This window comes from Typopeltis vanoorti, chromosome 23 (assembly GCF_054136105.1).
Source record: "Typopeltis vanoorti isolate ZY-2024b chromosome 23, IOZ_Tvanoo_1.0, whole genome shotgun sequence".
Classification (NCBI taxonomy): Eukaryota; Metazoa; Arthropoda; class Arachnida; order Uropygi; family Thelyphonidae; genus Typopeltis; species Typopeltis vanoorti.
Genome location: NC_143571.1, coordinates 80,918,437 through 80,935,042, shown reverse-complemented (window position 1 = coordinate 80,935,042; position 16,606 = coordinate 80,918,437). Strand labels below are relative to the sequence as shown.

General features: G+C 35.5%; 1 protein-coding gene across 2 annotated transcripts in view; it reads left to right on the top strand.

The window, feature by feature from the left end:
* The window catches only part of pnt (ETS transcription factor pointed), a 129,653-nt gene that overhangs the window by 9,579 nt on the left and 103,468 nt on the right, over positions 1 to 16,606 (top strand). For both annotated transcript variants that reach the window (XM_090412696.1, XM_090412695.1), the window contains exon 2: positions 832 to 936. In XM_090412696.1, the coding sequence (XP_090268822.1) occupies positions 841 to 936 (96 nt within the window). In that variant the 5' untranslated portion in view covers positions 832 to 840. The remainder of the gene's footprint in view (positions 1 to 831; positions 937 to 16,606) is intronic.

Below are 16,606 nucleotides of genomic sequence, written 5' to 3'. Positions count from 1 at the left end.
GAAGCAAGAATGCTTTTCATCTTCCCCGTTATCTGTAGAGGACAGTGTAGGGATAAGGTGTTATTGAGCTATTAAAGCTCTGATCATGGCAGGAGGGTAACAGCAATAGCCGAACCTCAGTTAGAACTTCATTGGCTACAGCATTGCCATCCATTACCCAGGGTTTTGGTCCGATAATCATCACTTCCCTCCTAAATAAAATATAATTGTATGGAATCCATAAGTATAAAAATATATTAAATAAAAATTTCAATATATGCGACCTTCTTAAAAAATTTAGATTTTTTTAAAGAAATTCATTTATATTTTTTAGGAAATATCTTTTTATAGTTTATGTAAATTTTTTTAAATTAAAATCAATAATTATTTTAACAATCAATTTGTCATATAATCTTCCCACTATAAATGCCCAAATTTGATTAAACATATAAATTTCAAATTATATAATTTTACATGTTAAATGAGCATTTTTAAATATTTAATTGGGAATTTTATTTGATGCTAGCATTTAATAAGCATGAAAAAATTTAATCGTATTTCACATATTCAACGTAATATGTAAATCGAGTAATAACCTAACTTGTTTATCGATAAAAATAATTCGTCCCCGATGGCACATTTTAAACACGCTGCGAAATAGACGAGTTTTGCACCTCACGCGAAACATAACGCTATGACGTCAATTTCGCAGATTTTATTGCGCACGTTTTTTAACTAGCTGGAATATTTTACCAAATTCAGTGAATTCGAATTGCTAATTTTTTACTTATTTAATTAGGATGGATTATGTGAGTGAATTTTAACTTTTTGTTTTTTTACTTCTTTATGCAGTTACGGAAGATGGATCTGGAATTCTACAGTGATTATAATTTGGATAACACTGAATTTTTTCCTCAGAAGAAGAACATGGCTAATCGTAAAACACGTGTTCCAAGGGTAAGTGGCATATTTATTAACCGGTAGAGCAGCATGCTGTGAGTGACCTACGCATAGTTGTAGGTATGTGTGGGTGGGAGGGGATGGTGTTTTGGAGAAAGATTTATTTTATAACTCTCAAGATTTCGGACATGAGACGTAAGTTTCTAAGATTCACGAATTAGTAAATGAAATACTTCACTTACAACCTTAAGTGAAAAATTTATGACAAAGAAAGGAATTTTAAGAATTTGTTAACAGTTAAAAACCAAATCCAACACACAATATATATTAAAAAACCTAGCTTATAAAATGGCTTGGTATCTTTAACGTATATATATATATATATTAGGGTTACCAAGTAATTTTATAAGCTTGGTTATTTAACTCCTAATCCCAAGTATGCAAACAATTAAGTTTGCGCCTGAAACATAGTTCAAGTTTAAAGGTGGTGCAACACCAGGAAACTCATTGTAAAGGTGGGTAAAGCTCTGATCACTATTCTTAGTATTTTCCATAATGTAAAGCACATCTCACTAAAAGATGTATACTGCAATACATTATGGGTGGAGTCACTACCCAGACCGGTTTCAACCTTTTTTGAGGTTTCCTCAGTGAGTAGCTAGACCCTAAAGCATTATCAACTTTACCTATTCAAGTTGCAACAAGGTGTTTTTATTTTTAATAAGAATCTCTGAAGGAGATATAGATGAAATTAATTTTTTAGAGTTGAACTATGTTTCAGGCGCAAACTTAATTGTTTGCATACAACTAAGCTTATAAAATTACTTGGTAACACTAATATACAATATTCCCAAGTTAAAAAATTAATTTTATCTATATCTCTTCCAGAGATTCTTATTAAAAATAAAAACACCTTGTTGCAACTTGTATAGGTAAAGTTGATAAAGCTCTGTATTACTAAAATCTTGGTATTTATGGTCTAGCTACTCACTGAGGAGACCTCAAAAAAGGTTGAAACCGGTCTGGGTAGTGACCCCACCCATAATATAATGTATTGCCGTATACATCTTTTAGTGAGATGAGCTTTACATTATGGAAAATACTAAGAATAGTGATCAGAGCTTTACCCACCTTTACAATGAGTTGCCCTGATGTTGTACCATCTTTAGACTTGAACTATATTTCATTTCATGCGCAAACTTAATTGTTTGCATACTTGGGATTAGGAGTTATATATATATATATATCTGTTTGCGATTTAATGCACATATTAATATTAATATATATATATTAATTATTATATTAATATTAATATATATATATATATATTAATATGTGCATTAAATCGCAAACAGAAAAATTGCGAACTCATATTCTAGCATGATGATGTGTGTTGAGAAGTAAGAATAAGAAAAGAACTGGGATTTGATCTGTTGAGAGAGAATAATATTAAATGAAGTCACATAATTCAGCGAAGGGAATTCACTTTGACATAGGGTATATAGAGAAGTTTCCTTGCCTAACATGACGAAGTAATGTTCGGGTTATAAATACATCACTTTTACGCATTTTCAAAATCTTAAAAGTCGTTAAAACATCAAAAATGATTAAAATCTTACAATTATTGAGCGGAAGTAAAATACAAAGAATATCCAGCGGCGTGTATGACATTGACTTGCAAAGCAATTTTTGAATCGAAATTGGGATATCTGTTACAGATTATTGCAAATAAACGTTACGGGAAAAAAAGTATCACATTCTCAATGAGTCTCCTGCACTTAGTATATGTGATTTTCGTGCATTTTGGGGATTTATATAGAAAGAAGAAACACTTTCAGCAGACTGAGAATGATTGATAGGTTTAGAAATAACCACTTACCACTGTGTTACGAATATTTTATACATCTCTTTAGGTAGTAGATAATTATCACCTCCTAGTGCGAGACTACCACCACCATCCCACTTTTATTGAAGGTCTAAAATAGCTTGGGGAAAAAAAAAAAATCATTATTGATTTCTAGAATATTCTCTGAATTATCTAGAGCATAATGACGATGTACCAGAGGCTTATGGGGCAGGATTAATGTACTTTAGGGTTTTAACTTTATGTGGGCGGTATTCTTTTTTCATTTTTAAATAAGAATTGGTAAGTAAGATGGATGGCTGTTGTTTCAGATGTAATGAACAGTATTTTTTTATGTTAGGACAGAATCCGGATTGTTACGGAGCAGGATTTACACAAACAATACTACATGGATCGAAAGTTTCAAATTTAGGAATCTCTGAATAAGTGTTGATATGTTTATTAGTTTGTTTTTATGTGAATCCTACCTCTGAAAGGTTGTAAACCTGTGGTACATTGTCATTCATTAAGCAAGCGATTTCTAGGTAGATAGACGTTGACTGTTAAGTGATTTTTATATTACTGTAAAAAATAATTCAGCTATAACAGCTCAATAGGGCAAAAGAAACAATACTTACCGCTGCCGCAGTAAAAGCGTTTATCTGTGTCATTATCCTAATTTTATATCAAGTTCTTTCCCCTCTCTTTTGTTCCGTTTCGAGAATTTGACGTTATTGTTTAAGAATTATTTTTAATATCCCCCCCTCCCCCAGTATATAAACATTAAGCATTTTGAATGAGTTAACTCTTGCGTAGAAAATGGTTAACTCAATTGCTTGTAATGATACTTTGTAATTCCCCTCCTCCCCCAAAAAATGAAAAAAAAATTAAAATTTATACTTAATTGCACTTCATGGCTAAGTTTTAGTTGGTATTATGGAGATACGTAGTCCTACCACGTGTCTCTATAATTCAAATTTTATCTTATGTTGAATAAAAAAGAAAGTCAACTAGCTTTTCGCATGGTTCATTAAACTAGCAATAACGGCGCTACCTACGAGTATTTTGAAGTATTTTTAGGTTCCAGACAAGATGTTGAATATTTTTCATCCTTTGCGTATAAGTAATGAATATGGAAAAAGAGTTGAGGTAGTAAATAAAGGCCTGGTGGGGGCACATAACATACAATTTTATTTTAAAATTGGTTTTAACAATAGTGTTTATTTAATTGAAAATATTTAAAACGTTATTTGACTTAAATGTTAAACCATAAAACTGGAGACAAAACTCTTGGCAACCTTGTGTAATAACACACACAAACAAGAAAAAAAAAGCACTTACAGTAACTAAATGCTTCGGAAGTTAGCCAATAAAACAGCTGGAAAACATTTAAAATACGTTCTTGTGAGTAACATTCTAAAATATATGCATTCCCTTGCAGTGTTATTCAATACGCAATGAGTTAGCTAAGCCTGTTGCCCTAGTGGGCACATTTTTCCGTCTAGTCGTGGTTCGATGGCCAGGTCAAAGGCAGAGAGAGAGAAAGAGAAACATCTGTCTTCAGCTGCACACATCACCTAACAAACCTGCTCCACTTGCATATCTCTGTCATTACTTGAAGCATGCTCCTCCTAAGGCGTACCCTTAAGTGATTTCTACCAGCCTTTAATGCATCCCTTTCTAATTGGGCAAACTGCGTAAATGTCCCCGCACTGCATTGACATCATTCATTCAATAAATATCACGTGACTGAACACAGCTTGAAGGTTGTTAGCTCCATAAAATAGTGAAGAAAATTCACCTTCGAGGAGAAGTTGCTAAAAGGGTAAACTGAGAAGCAGAGGAGTGGATCGGTGGGATTTCGTATAGTTCGAACGAAGTAAAAATACTTCAGGGACCATAATAAAAGGGGACAACTTACTTCCCTTAAGGAAACTTCCGTATGTTTTTTTTTTTTTTTTTAATGATCACTTTTATTGGCATAATCCTGTCTTAAATTATAACTAATTCAGATATTTCGCTACAGGGAGCGCTAACTCGTATTCATCCCCCTCTCCAATATCCCGCCCATCTTTTTTTTATTTTTTTTTTTGTTTATTCGAAGATAATGAAATCTCCTGAAAGAATAAAACTATGAACAGATGCCCTGGATTGGTGGGACCATAGCTTTTAGACGGGCTTAATTAGTCCCATTCAAAACGTCCTCTTTAGATAGGAACTGTGGCTCAAGAGGACGAAGAGAACAGGCAAATATGACCTCAATTCGGGTGCGTGAAAGTAGATGAGAGGCGGGAGTGAGGGAGTATAAAAAGATCACATGATTCAATCATACTTCAACCTATCGCCTAGTTAAATTACGGACGCGCATAGAATGCATCACCACCCTTCTACTGGAGTTCGAAGGTGTCATCAACACGTGACTTTGAAGAGCACTTATACTTATGCACAGTCCACCTCAATGCCATCTGGTGGTAGTAGAACAAGTAAACTTTCCTTTAGAACTGCATTCAGCTATTCCGTTTTGATTGCATGTGTGCGAATTCATTTCTTTCCATCTACCTGTATACTTAATTAATCCATTCATAGTTTAAGAAAACTAATGAAATCACGAAGAAAACATATACTTCGTAACGTAGCAACTGAAAATGCATGTTAAGAAATGCTTATCCTTATAAGGACTGGCTTAAAGGAGCGAAGCAAGAAAGCTTTTCTTCTTCCCCGTTATCTGTAGAGGACAGTGTATGGATAAAGTGTTATTGAGCAATTAAAGCTCTGATCGTGGCAGGAGGGTAACGGCAATAGGCGAACCGCAGTTAGAACTTCATTGGCTACAACATTGCCATCCATTACCCTGCAAGGGGATTGGATTGAATGAATCAATCATTGCATCTCACGGTCGATTGATCCCGTTAAGAAATATATATATATACAAATGTTTCTTTTCACTATAGAAAAGATTATATAAAAAATATAATGGTGTATTAACATCATACTTTTTTATTTTGAGTTAAAAAATTTTCATTAAATATTTTTCTTAATATTACATAATATATTATAGATTATAAATAATTACATTCTTATTATAATCTACTTCCTAACATAGCAATGAAATATATCGTTTGTTATTGCTTTCTTAAATAATGAACTTACCATTTCGGAAAATAAAAAAATCGTATTCGTCGAAGAGGTGTATTACATGCCAATCGCAAAAGTGACTAAGATCTCCGTAAATGTCGAAACAAAATTACGTATTTAGATTTCCAACATATAGTGTTACGAAGTTATTTCGGCAAATCTGCCTTTTTCTAGAAAATAATGGTAAGTTCATTATTTTCTTTCTCTCTCTCTCTCTCTCTCTCTCTGCTTTCTTTCTTTCTACAAACCTTCGCGTTATATTTATTCTTAACAGGTTAACACTTCAACATTTGATTTGATTTTTTTTTTTTTACGTTTCCGCGCTGCAGAAGGCGCTCACTGACTCGCTACTACTTTCTGCTGTGCTAATCACAATATAATCGGATTGCGTACAACTTCCTGGAGTTTAAAACCGTTGATACGATTTCTAGCCAAATTTATGTACATGTCAAAGTAATTGATTTCATTAAGATCGAATCACAATACAAATGTACATAAATCGAGTATGATCAACGAAGAGAGGAAAAAAATGACCAACGCTGCATGTATATTATGTGATTTTTTCATATAACCAGTGGAGATCCGGAAGGGTTGGTCTGACCTTCCCACAGGATATCAGAGTGGAAAAAATGAGAATTTTTAGCTAATTAACAAAAATTAAACCTGTCTCTTTTTGTTTAATACAAAAAATATAACTTAAAGTGGATGCTATTAGAGAAAAATTTAATTATATGAATAAAACGAGACAGCATATAAAAAAGCTCGTTTTTGCTTAACTAACGTTTGGAAATCTGTGGTATTCCCTCTTCAGTCTTAGCCACCACCAATGACTGAACTAATGGCTATCGAAGATTTCCATAGGGAGAGATTACCACAGACAATTGCCACCATTTATTGATCCTAAACCCTAACTCGTATTAGTGTGAGTTCTACGGTCGATTTTTGGAGTTGTGGAGTTAAAAACTAAGTTGCTGAGAGGAAGAAACAAACTTTTTGCCTGCTCCCAAGCTTGATTAACTCGGAACTGATTGGGGAAAAAAAAAAGGCAGTAAAGTTCCTGTAGTTAGCAACTAGAAACAAATATATAATAGTTTTTTTTAAATAAAAATGGAATCAGAAACGTTTCCATAAACTGAAAAAATACGTAATAAATACGAAATCAATTTTCTTCTTAATTTATCAGTGAGACATTTCTTTTCACCAAGAAAAATAAAGTTATGATCCTCCCATTGCACGTGATATAATTATGTTAACTGACAGCAGTGTTGTTAAATGTCACATCGGCTATTTTATTTAATGACCAAACAGAATTATTTAAAAGACCCTTTGAATGTCAAGTACCAAAATGTTAAACCGACAAGCAGGCTCAGCAGCATTGTGAGTTCTGAAAAATATCATAGCTTGTCAGTTGCACTGGACTGCGTGCTGGTTTATAACAGATCTTCAATATGGTTGAAAGGTATCCTAGAAGAAAAAAAAAAGCGCTTGTGAAGTGTTACCATCGAATAATGACACAACCACACAAATAAAAATACTTTTGTTAACACATTCTAATTGATTTCGTCCTCTTGAAAATGGCCACTATGGAAAGTGGCATCGTTAAATCAGCGATGCTGTCATTTTTTTTTTTTTCAAAACGTTCGTCGAACCTCTTTTATTCAACAAAAAAAGTGTTCCTTCAAAATCTGCATCACTTTCTTTTGCATGTCTTTAGCATTATGATTCAAGATGCTTTTCAATTTTGAGAAGAGCTCCAAGTCTTTTTGGAGCGAAGTCTGATAATTTCTTTGTGTCATCTTCATCGTGTTCATATTTGCTACCAAAATAATAATTATTCTATTTAATTAAAGGGATAATAAATCCCTCATTATTTCAAAGCCGAATAAGAAACTCGAAGATCGAAATCCCAGAGTTTCATGCCGAAGAACGTTCGGCAAGTCCAAGCGTAAGTCAACGCCTGGTGGTACAACACTAGGGCAACTCGGAGCAAAGGTGGAGCAAGCTTCGATCACTGTCCTTATTATTTTCTCATAATGTAAAACGCAGCTCCTAAGAGATGCATTACTGTTTTACATTATGAGGGAAGGTCACTACCCAGACCGGTTTCGACCTTTATTGAGGTATCATCAGTGAGTAGGTAGACCTGGATAATACCAAGGTTTAGTGAACAGAGCTTACATACTTTACTATACGAATTGCCAGAAAGGTGTACCCATATATTATTACTACAATAAAGAGCCAAAAGGCTTTTTTTCCGGCGACGCAAATCATTCTCTATATCCACATTTAATTCACTGGCTATTAACTGCATTATTAATACGTATCTGAAAAAATTAAAATTTTTCGCTCTTTCAACGTTTTTATAAATTGCATAGGTTAATGAATAATGGCTTTAATGCATAGCCATCGATACTTTTCGGCATTTTCATTTCTTGTACAAGTTAGAGACTATCTTTGTATGTGACACTGATTTATAATGAAAGAATTTTAACATTTTATTTGTGATCTTTGCAGATCTCCCGCTATACTTAACATAGAAAATATTTAATCCTAAATAACGATTGTCCTTTTTTGCTTTCTTTTGATCATCATTGGTTACTTTTCTGTTTTTTATCATCTGTAGTAATATCCACATGTGGCATGGTGCTGCCATTAGGACTTTCATCTTCCCTAAAGGCGCTTTGGTATAATAAAAAATAAAACTGAGTTATAATCTCGTCATTCCACTTTCACAGTTAGCTCACAAATAAAATAAATTTATAGACGTTTTTAAGGTCACATTCACTTTCCCCGGAACTGTTACTGCTTACGTTTATACGAATGCTATCAAATAGTGTCCTTGTAAGGATTCCCCCCCCCCCTCTCGTTAACGTTAAGACATTTACGGGTCATTTATTTAATTTAATTAATATTTTTTAAGAGTGCAAACTTGAACAATTAGCTAAACTTGGTTTATTATTAGCTTTTTTTTTTTCTACCTAAAATCTTGAGTTTTAAAATAAATTTTAACTCAAATTATTTAATTTGAGAATTTATAAGATAGTTTATATAGTCTAAATTTATAATAATTTTAAGTAAGTGTAAATATTTAATGAATAATAAATTAAAGTTTATTAATTTTTCATTTTTGAAAAATTTATAAATAAGAATTAAATATACCAAAAATTTCTACTTATATCTAATATTGAAATATTAAAATGAGAGACTGAAAATTAATTTAATAATTTAAGATTAAAATCCTAGATTTTCATTGTTTTTGTGTATAAATGCAAATCAATGCGATGATGTTTGTCAGCACTACGTAGGTGTTGGGTAATTTTTCAGTATTTTTGACGAAAAAAGATGGTAAATGTTTTACTACTTATACTACCTAGCAGTAAAGATGATCCTATCGATTATCAAAAAGATAACTCCGGTACTTGGTAATAACACGTAATTCTAACTCTGAACTGGTATTTGGTTCCGAGAGTGAGCCTGTTTAGTCGATTTCTATTCTATTGACCACATCATAAAATGTGACTGCAGACTAAACACACTCTCATGAGTCACAGGACAGCCACACCGCACGTGTTCAGGAGCCAATTAACTCACCATTCCCCTCCTTTTCAGCTGCTTCATTTAATGTTCGTAACTGGAACCTTGGGACTGAAGTTGTGGTTAATCATCGCAGAGAAAGCTCCTCGTGGGAGCGCTTACACGTGGACAGAGATCCAATGGAAGGGTGTTTAGCAGGCGATTGACTGGCCTAATTAGGTCCTGTGTGTAATTGATGACGTTCTTTCTGCTTTTAACTAGTCGCTGACCTTTTTGGCCACTTCTTTGCGACCTCGTCACGTGCTACTTTTAATAACCTTGTTGATTTTGAATGTTTTTCTGTGGTGTGTTGCTTCGTCGGGTTTCAGAAACTTCGAATGCTGTTTACGGAGGTCTAAAAGAGTTCGCTATATAATGACGCTATGCGGCGATACCATTATGATTGTCTGTCCAATTATCCATTTTTTTTTTGAGGGTGTACTTTTCTGTCTTTCTTTAACAATCACGACAAACTTCCGTCTTAATGATAGATGAGATGCATGTAGTTGGTAGGTATCTTCAGAAAGCGGGTTTGCAAGACAATGGTTGTAAATTCTAGTATCATCAATGGGCAAAGGTGATTTAGGGTAATTCATGAAATATGCTTCAGAGATCAAGCACGAACATTTTTTTCAAGCCATTTAAGTCTTGTTGCGTCTACTTCAAGAAAAACACCCCATTATATCGAATACCCCCCACTCCCCTTGCAACGGTATCCTTTAGGAGTGTATGGTGTCTGCAAAGTTATAAGAACTTTCTAAGTTTGGGATTCTTTTTCAGAATACTCTTCTTTGCGTGCCTTGCAGAGCACATTGGCGACGTGGATAACTTACCATAAAATGACTTCTGAATTCCTCGGTCTGGAGTTGGACAGCAAAGTTGGGGACCTAATTCTCTTCTGGTCTTACATGTGACTATAGTATGTAGCATTGTTTTCAGTACAAAGTTGGGAAAATAAAAAATAAATCTTCAATAATAAGAGTAGCAGTGATCTCACATTGAATAATAATTTGGAGTATGACCGGCGTTCGAATCCCATCTGGAACACAAAGACCCTTTATGAGGGCTTTTCAACTGAAGATGAGTTAGCTAGCTGGTCTGCCGAAAAAGTCATAGGGTTTTATCCCCAGAATCTCTGATTTTTTCATCTTGCCAAATAGGCAAACTGTCCAGTAGAAGAATATACGCAATTTAAAGACGTAATACGCTGACACAGCCTTAGACTCTTCCGTAATTCACCAACCAATTGGTTAATAAAAATCATCAACCATCTAACATACATCCATTTCATAGTGGCAGTCGAATCCCCCACATCTAAGTTGAATATATATATGTATATATTGGCATTTTTGTTTCTGATTTAGAAGGTATCATTAGTTGCTCCAAGATTGGACTATGATTTGTTAAACGTGTACCAAAGTATGATGAAATGTCTAAGGAATTGAATCTAAGGAAGTAGACCGATGAGATACATTAAGCGAGCCTGTTACAGTACCACAGTGCCCCATGTATAGATGATGGGACTTGTCTCTTGTCAGACCAAATTTTTCTGTTTGTCTGTCGTACTTATCGGATCATCTCTCGTGAGACTTTTACTACCAAAAATGAAATTTCAATTCAAAGGACAAAATTTTTACTAATAGCAAAGGTCAGGAAGAGTTATGAAGGATTCTGTTTCAGTTGTTGCAAGAAGTCGTCTTCCAAACTTTTTCATCGTTTCGAAGTTTTCTTAATCTGAAATAGTTTTTAAAATTTGTGATGATGATTAATTTGTATTGAAAAAATGAAAAGTAAAGAAAGAAAAAGAAGTTTTTTTAATCCAATTTTGTTGCGGTTGTCTAAATAATTAGGTCAAAGGAGAAGTAAAAACATTTGGATTTGTTGAAATATTACCTATCTCTGACCTAAACAGTACAAATGAGTTTAAATTAAATTTAGTAAATAGAAAAATTGAAAGATTAACAAAGTGGTGAGTAGAAAGTTCAACAGGTGAATATGCCTAAAGATAGGAGTGGTTGAATGAAATGGGCAATTAATTGGGGGGGGGGAGAAGAAAAGCAGGTTAAAGCAACCAAACAGAAACATAATGGTCAAAAGGAAATTATTTTTAGTAGGAAGCAGTTAGGGGGGGGGGATGAAAGCCAAATAGACAAAGCAAGAGTCACATTACAAGCGAAGGAAAGAATGAAAAAGTTTAATGGAGAGAAAGAAATATAAAATTAGATAAAGAAATAGATGAAAGACTATTAAAAATAAAGTTAGATGGAAACGGAATGAAAAAATAAAGATTGAAAGAAAATAAACGAAACAGATAATATACTGTAGACTAATAGAGGAGGGGGACACAAATAGAAAGAGGTAGAAATAGTTCTTTTCTAATTCTACTTCGGCAAGAAGGCGAATTAAGATTGAAGAAGGAAAAGGCAAGTGAACAGAAAGTACGCTAACAAACAGAACAAAAAAGTTTTCGGAAAATTAATAAAAGATTGATAGAGTGTGATAAAAGTGAAAATTTGAGAAAAGGAGAGAACAAGTACTGAAATAACTAAATAAACAGAGAATGCTGCAGGAAGATGCAAGCGGAATTGAAAGAGATTTAAGACATCTATATAAATAGGCGAAGCATAATTCAGTTTCATTGAAATGGTATCCTAGCAACTGTCCTGAAATGAAGACTGTGTTACGAGTCACGTGAACAATAGTAATGCAGACATTATTCGTAGCCGAGTGTTCGAGTGGTGCATACGCACTGGCCAGAACGGGTTTTTCCAGTTTTCATAAGAGACTCTGTGTGTAATGTGTGTCCATGACACCCCGTAAACATGCAACGAGGACTGACATCTCGCCACTTTATTTATATCTCACTCATCTGTAATCGATGGGAAATGTTCATTTTCTCCCATACAGTCAGTGTTCAAAGAGGGAAGTGGAGTGGATTTTTTTTTTTTTTTTTTTTTCTTGTGTTGGGTTCTCATACGATTTCTCACAACACGCCCTATCGAGGAAAAAAAAAAAAAAAACTTACTTGTATATGTTTTATTGGTAAGAAAGCAATAACCAGGATGAGAAAGGCTAGAGAAAAGACAAGGAGACTTTTCTATGGATGCAGTTGACGGAGGAGGGGGGGGGGAGTGTTGCAAGCAGCGGTGGAAGACCATCAAAGCATCGAGAATTCATGGCGCTGATTTATCGAAGTCGAATCATATCTCGGACTCCCCCTACGCATCTGCAATAACGGGAAACTTGAAAGGACATGAACTACGTACTTGAAAATCAATTCCCAAGTCGTTCAAGGTCTACTGGACGGGATGATTACCTGATCCAAGTGGGAGACAGCGGACTGCCGTCCCTCTTTCCCTGCAGTACTCGGTGGCGACACGTAAAGGGGGTTTGCCGCTCGTCCAGACGTGGTCACCGCTGTGGCCGGCTTGCAAGTAAAGTTTGAAGTTCGAGTTTCACGGAGGTCTGACTCTTCATAAACACGACGCGCACCGCCAAGGAGCCCTTGCCGGCACAGAGAAAATGAAGTGAGATCGTGTCAGTCCATACCGACAGTCGCCCGCAAGCCGCTGTTCCCTACGCTTGGTCGGAATGTACGTCGCTCCTTCCTTGACTTGGAAATAGTTTTCAGTTGCATCCTCCGTAGAGGGAAGATGTTTGCGTCATCTCCGAAGAAGGGAAACACAGTTGCTTGGTCCAAGTACGTTCGCTATCGAAATCCGTGACCTTTGTTCTCTTCTAAAAAAAATAATCTTTCAGCTCACTCTTCTCTCTTGACACTCTCTTTTTTTTTTTTTAAGGAATTAATTATTCCGAAATCCCTTAATAAAAATCCAAAACCACTGATGGATTGCCTCGGAATCGATCTCTAGTAATACTAAGGCAACTCGCGTAAATTAAGACACGCTTGTCATGTTTATGCTGCTGGAAACAGCATTATAATACAAATTTTGTGTGCCTGCTTGGCTATTTATCCTTCTATGCTAACCACTTATGCTATTTATTACGTTTTGGGCACCTGTTTAGGTTTTTCTCTGTTTCCACCCCCCCCCTCCTTTTTCTTATATACACATTCTTTTTTTTTTTTTATTCTTCCCTCTTCGAATCTTTCTTTTATCCTATTTTGCTCTAGTTTCTTCTTCTTCTTTTCTCTCTCTCTCATAAACATACACACGCACACAGACACGCGTTTTTAAACTTTCATTATCTCTTTAGTTTCCTTTTTTTTCTTTCTCAATCTGTTTCTGTCTTCTTTCATGTCTTTCTGTCTGTTTCTCTCTCTCGCTTCTCTTTCTTTCTTCCTGTATGCATGTATATCGTTCCCTCTCTTTCTTTCTCTCTCTTTTATTCTTTTCTTTTCCCCACTTTCTTTCATTCTTTCTCTCTCTCTCTTTGTCTATATGCATGTACGTATTTTGTTCCCTTGCTTTCTCTATGTTTGTTTCTTTCTTCCTTTTTCCTTTTCTTGCTATATTTCATTCTCTCTGTCTTGTGTGTTTTCTTGTCTGTTCCCATTTTTTTATATCTCTGTACTACCCTGCTCTCTTTGAGTTATCGCCTCCATATTGTAATTGCGAAGGATGACGTCAACTTCGTCCTTTGATTGTAAATTGTTCCTTGCATTCTACATAGGACGAAGTCCTATGTAGAATGCAAGGAACATTTACAATGGTTTATCAATTGAAAGTGAGTTAGCCCGTCTCATGCGGAGGCAGTAGGATTTTTATCCTTGGAAACTGGAGTTTTTCATATCTCGGAACAAACTGGTCAGAAGAAAACATGCGCTACATAATCTATTGGCTTCATAGTTTCACTTGCTTCGTCCATTCTTCCAACCAAACGAGACTAAACCAATTTCTTTGATTTAACTGGTCTTAAGGAGGTCGAAGAGCTCTTTTCCGGACAACTCGGCTTTTTCATATTGCCAACAAATACACTATCCTGAGCGAAGACTCCCTAAATGGCAGGTGTATTATTGGTCGCAACGTGCGATTATCTAGGAGAACAGTTAAGTTTATGGAACTGAGGACCTACATTTAGGGAAGAGAAATATCTTCATCCCGAACCTCGGTGCTCTACGTATTGGGGTTCTGAAGGCAGCACACATTCGAATTTGCCCTCGTGTTCTTATGCATTTTTTTCTACCATCTTCTTTGCTCTTTCTTCGTTTCTTTTTGTTCCCCAATCCCTCTCCATCCTCTATTCTCCTTTCATTTATCTTCTATTCTCTCCTCTCCTCTCTTTTTTCATTCTCTTGTTTTACTTTCGTTTTCATCCTTTGCCTCATTCTTTCTTTTACTCTGTTTTTCTGTTTGTTCTATTGTATTCTATCTTTCTGTTTTACATTCTTTATTTTTTCTATTTCCACTTAATTCTTCTCTTTATTTTAGTATCTATTTTTTTTCTCTGTACTATTTTTTCTTGCTTTCTCTCCGTTTATCTCATTTGTTTCATCTCCTCTCCTTTTCTTTTATTCTTTCTAATTTGCTTCCTTCATTCTTTCTCCGTCTTCCTACTTGCTCTGTTTCTTTCTTTTCATCCTTTCCTCTTTTACTTTTTATCTTTTTAATTTTTCTCTTTCTTCTCACACTTTTTCGCTCCTTCCTATTTCTTCTTTGTTTCTCTTTCCTCTTTTTTTATTTATACTTTTTTATTTTGTCGTGTTTCATTTTCATCCGTCTGTTATTTCATTATTAATATGTCTATTACACTTAAAAAAAAACATTTTCGTTCTCAGCATCCAGCGCCCTCTATAGTCGAAACCAGTCCATCAAACCGTTACTCTAAACAAGTTGCTTTTATGTGAGCGCATATCAAGGGAAGCGACCAAGTCATGAATGAAGAGTTGTGTATCGTAGTGTGCCGCTATCCCACGTGCGTATTGTCTAATCACAACAGCGGATTGACTCTTCTTGACTCCGTCTCTCTCTCTCATCGTTTGTACTGTATTGGTGCCCTTTGAGACTGATAAAGTTAATAAGGAAGAAGAACATTAGGTACCATTCACTAGTTTACCAGATGTGTCCAATTAACAATCCATTGTCTACCCGATGAGGGCGCCTCGGTCAGGCGGGTAGTCACAGTAAGTGCGTCATATGACGTCAGAGCAATAGATGGTCGTGCGAATTAGATAATATACAGTTGTGGGGAGCCGTCGTTAAAGGGAAGCACTAGATGATACAAATCTCAAGGATTTTTGCGAGATTTTGACTTCTTTGCTATAAACAGACATTCAGTTGATAAATGAACGAAAATATCGCCCATGATTCAAAAATTTGTTCCACCGTTTGGACCAAATCGTTGCAGTTTGTCATTCCGATCAGGCATGGAGATAGCCGAGAAATACGCAGGTTATATATAAAGAAGTTAATTGCAATTCCTTACCCCCCGCACACACACACTGAATGCAGTCACGCGCTACTATGCCTTCCCCCCCATCTACGGCATAATGACAGCAGACTTTGCCATTGTTTATTTTACAAGCTAGCGAGAATGTGCAAATAGAGTTCACCTGCTCGACCCACCACACGCCTCGCATACCTCGACAGTGACTTCATCATTTGAAAAGAAGGCTTGTTTGGACGTTAATAGACAACTGTTTGTACAGCTGGGTTGCTTGCTCCGTGTTACCATTACATCAGATTGCATTCTTGAAAAAACTCAGTACCGATTGCAATGTGAATCACACACGTTCGTTTTGATAATCACAACCAACTAGCTGTATCCAAGCAAGAAAATTCACCTCGAAAAGATTGCAACGAAGAAACCATATGAATTATTTGTTTTTGTTTGGTGATATATTCAAATGTAGTCCTTTTTTTTTTAATATATATTGCATTTCATGCCTTAAAGGTTGTGATTGAAAAAGTCCGCAACTTGTTGGCTGAATGGATAGCGCTTCTGCTCTCTAATCCATAAGTCATAACAGTGGCGCACTCAGGATTTAATCTTGGGGGGGGGGGGGGGGAGTTGAGTAGACGATTTGAGAATAGACACTACGCATTGCATACGACCTATGACTGAGCATCTGCAATGATCACCAATACATGAAACCCGTTAACTTCTCTGGCCTGGCTCGGCAAACGAAGTAGCCTCGATCCGTCCAAGCACTACTTCTTTCGCCTTGCGTTCACAGCGGCCGTGATTCCCAAGAGCTATAGGATATTCCCACCTTAA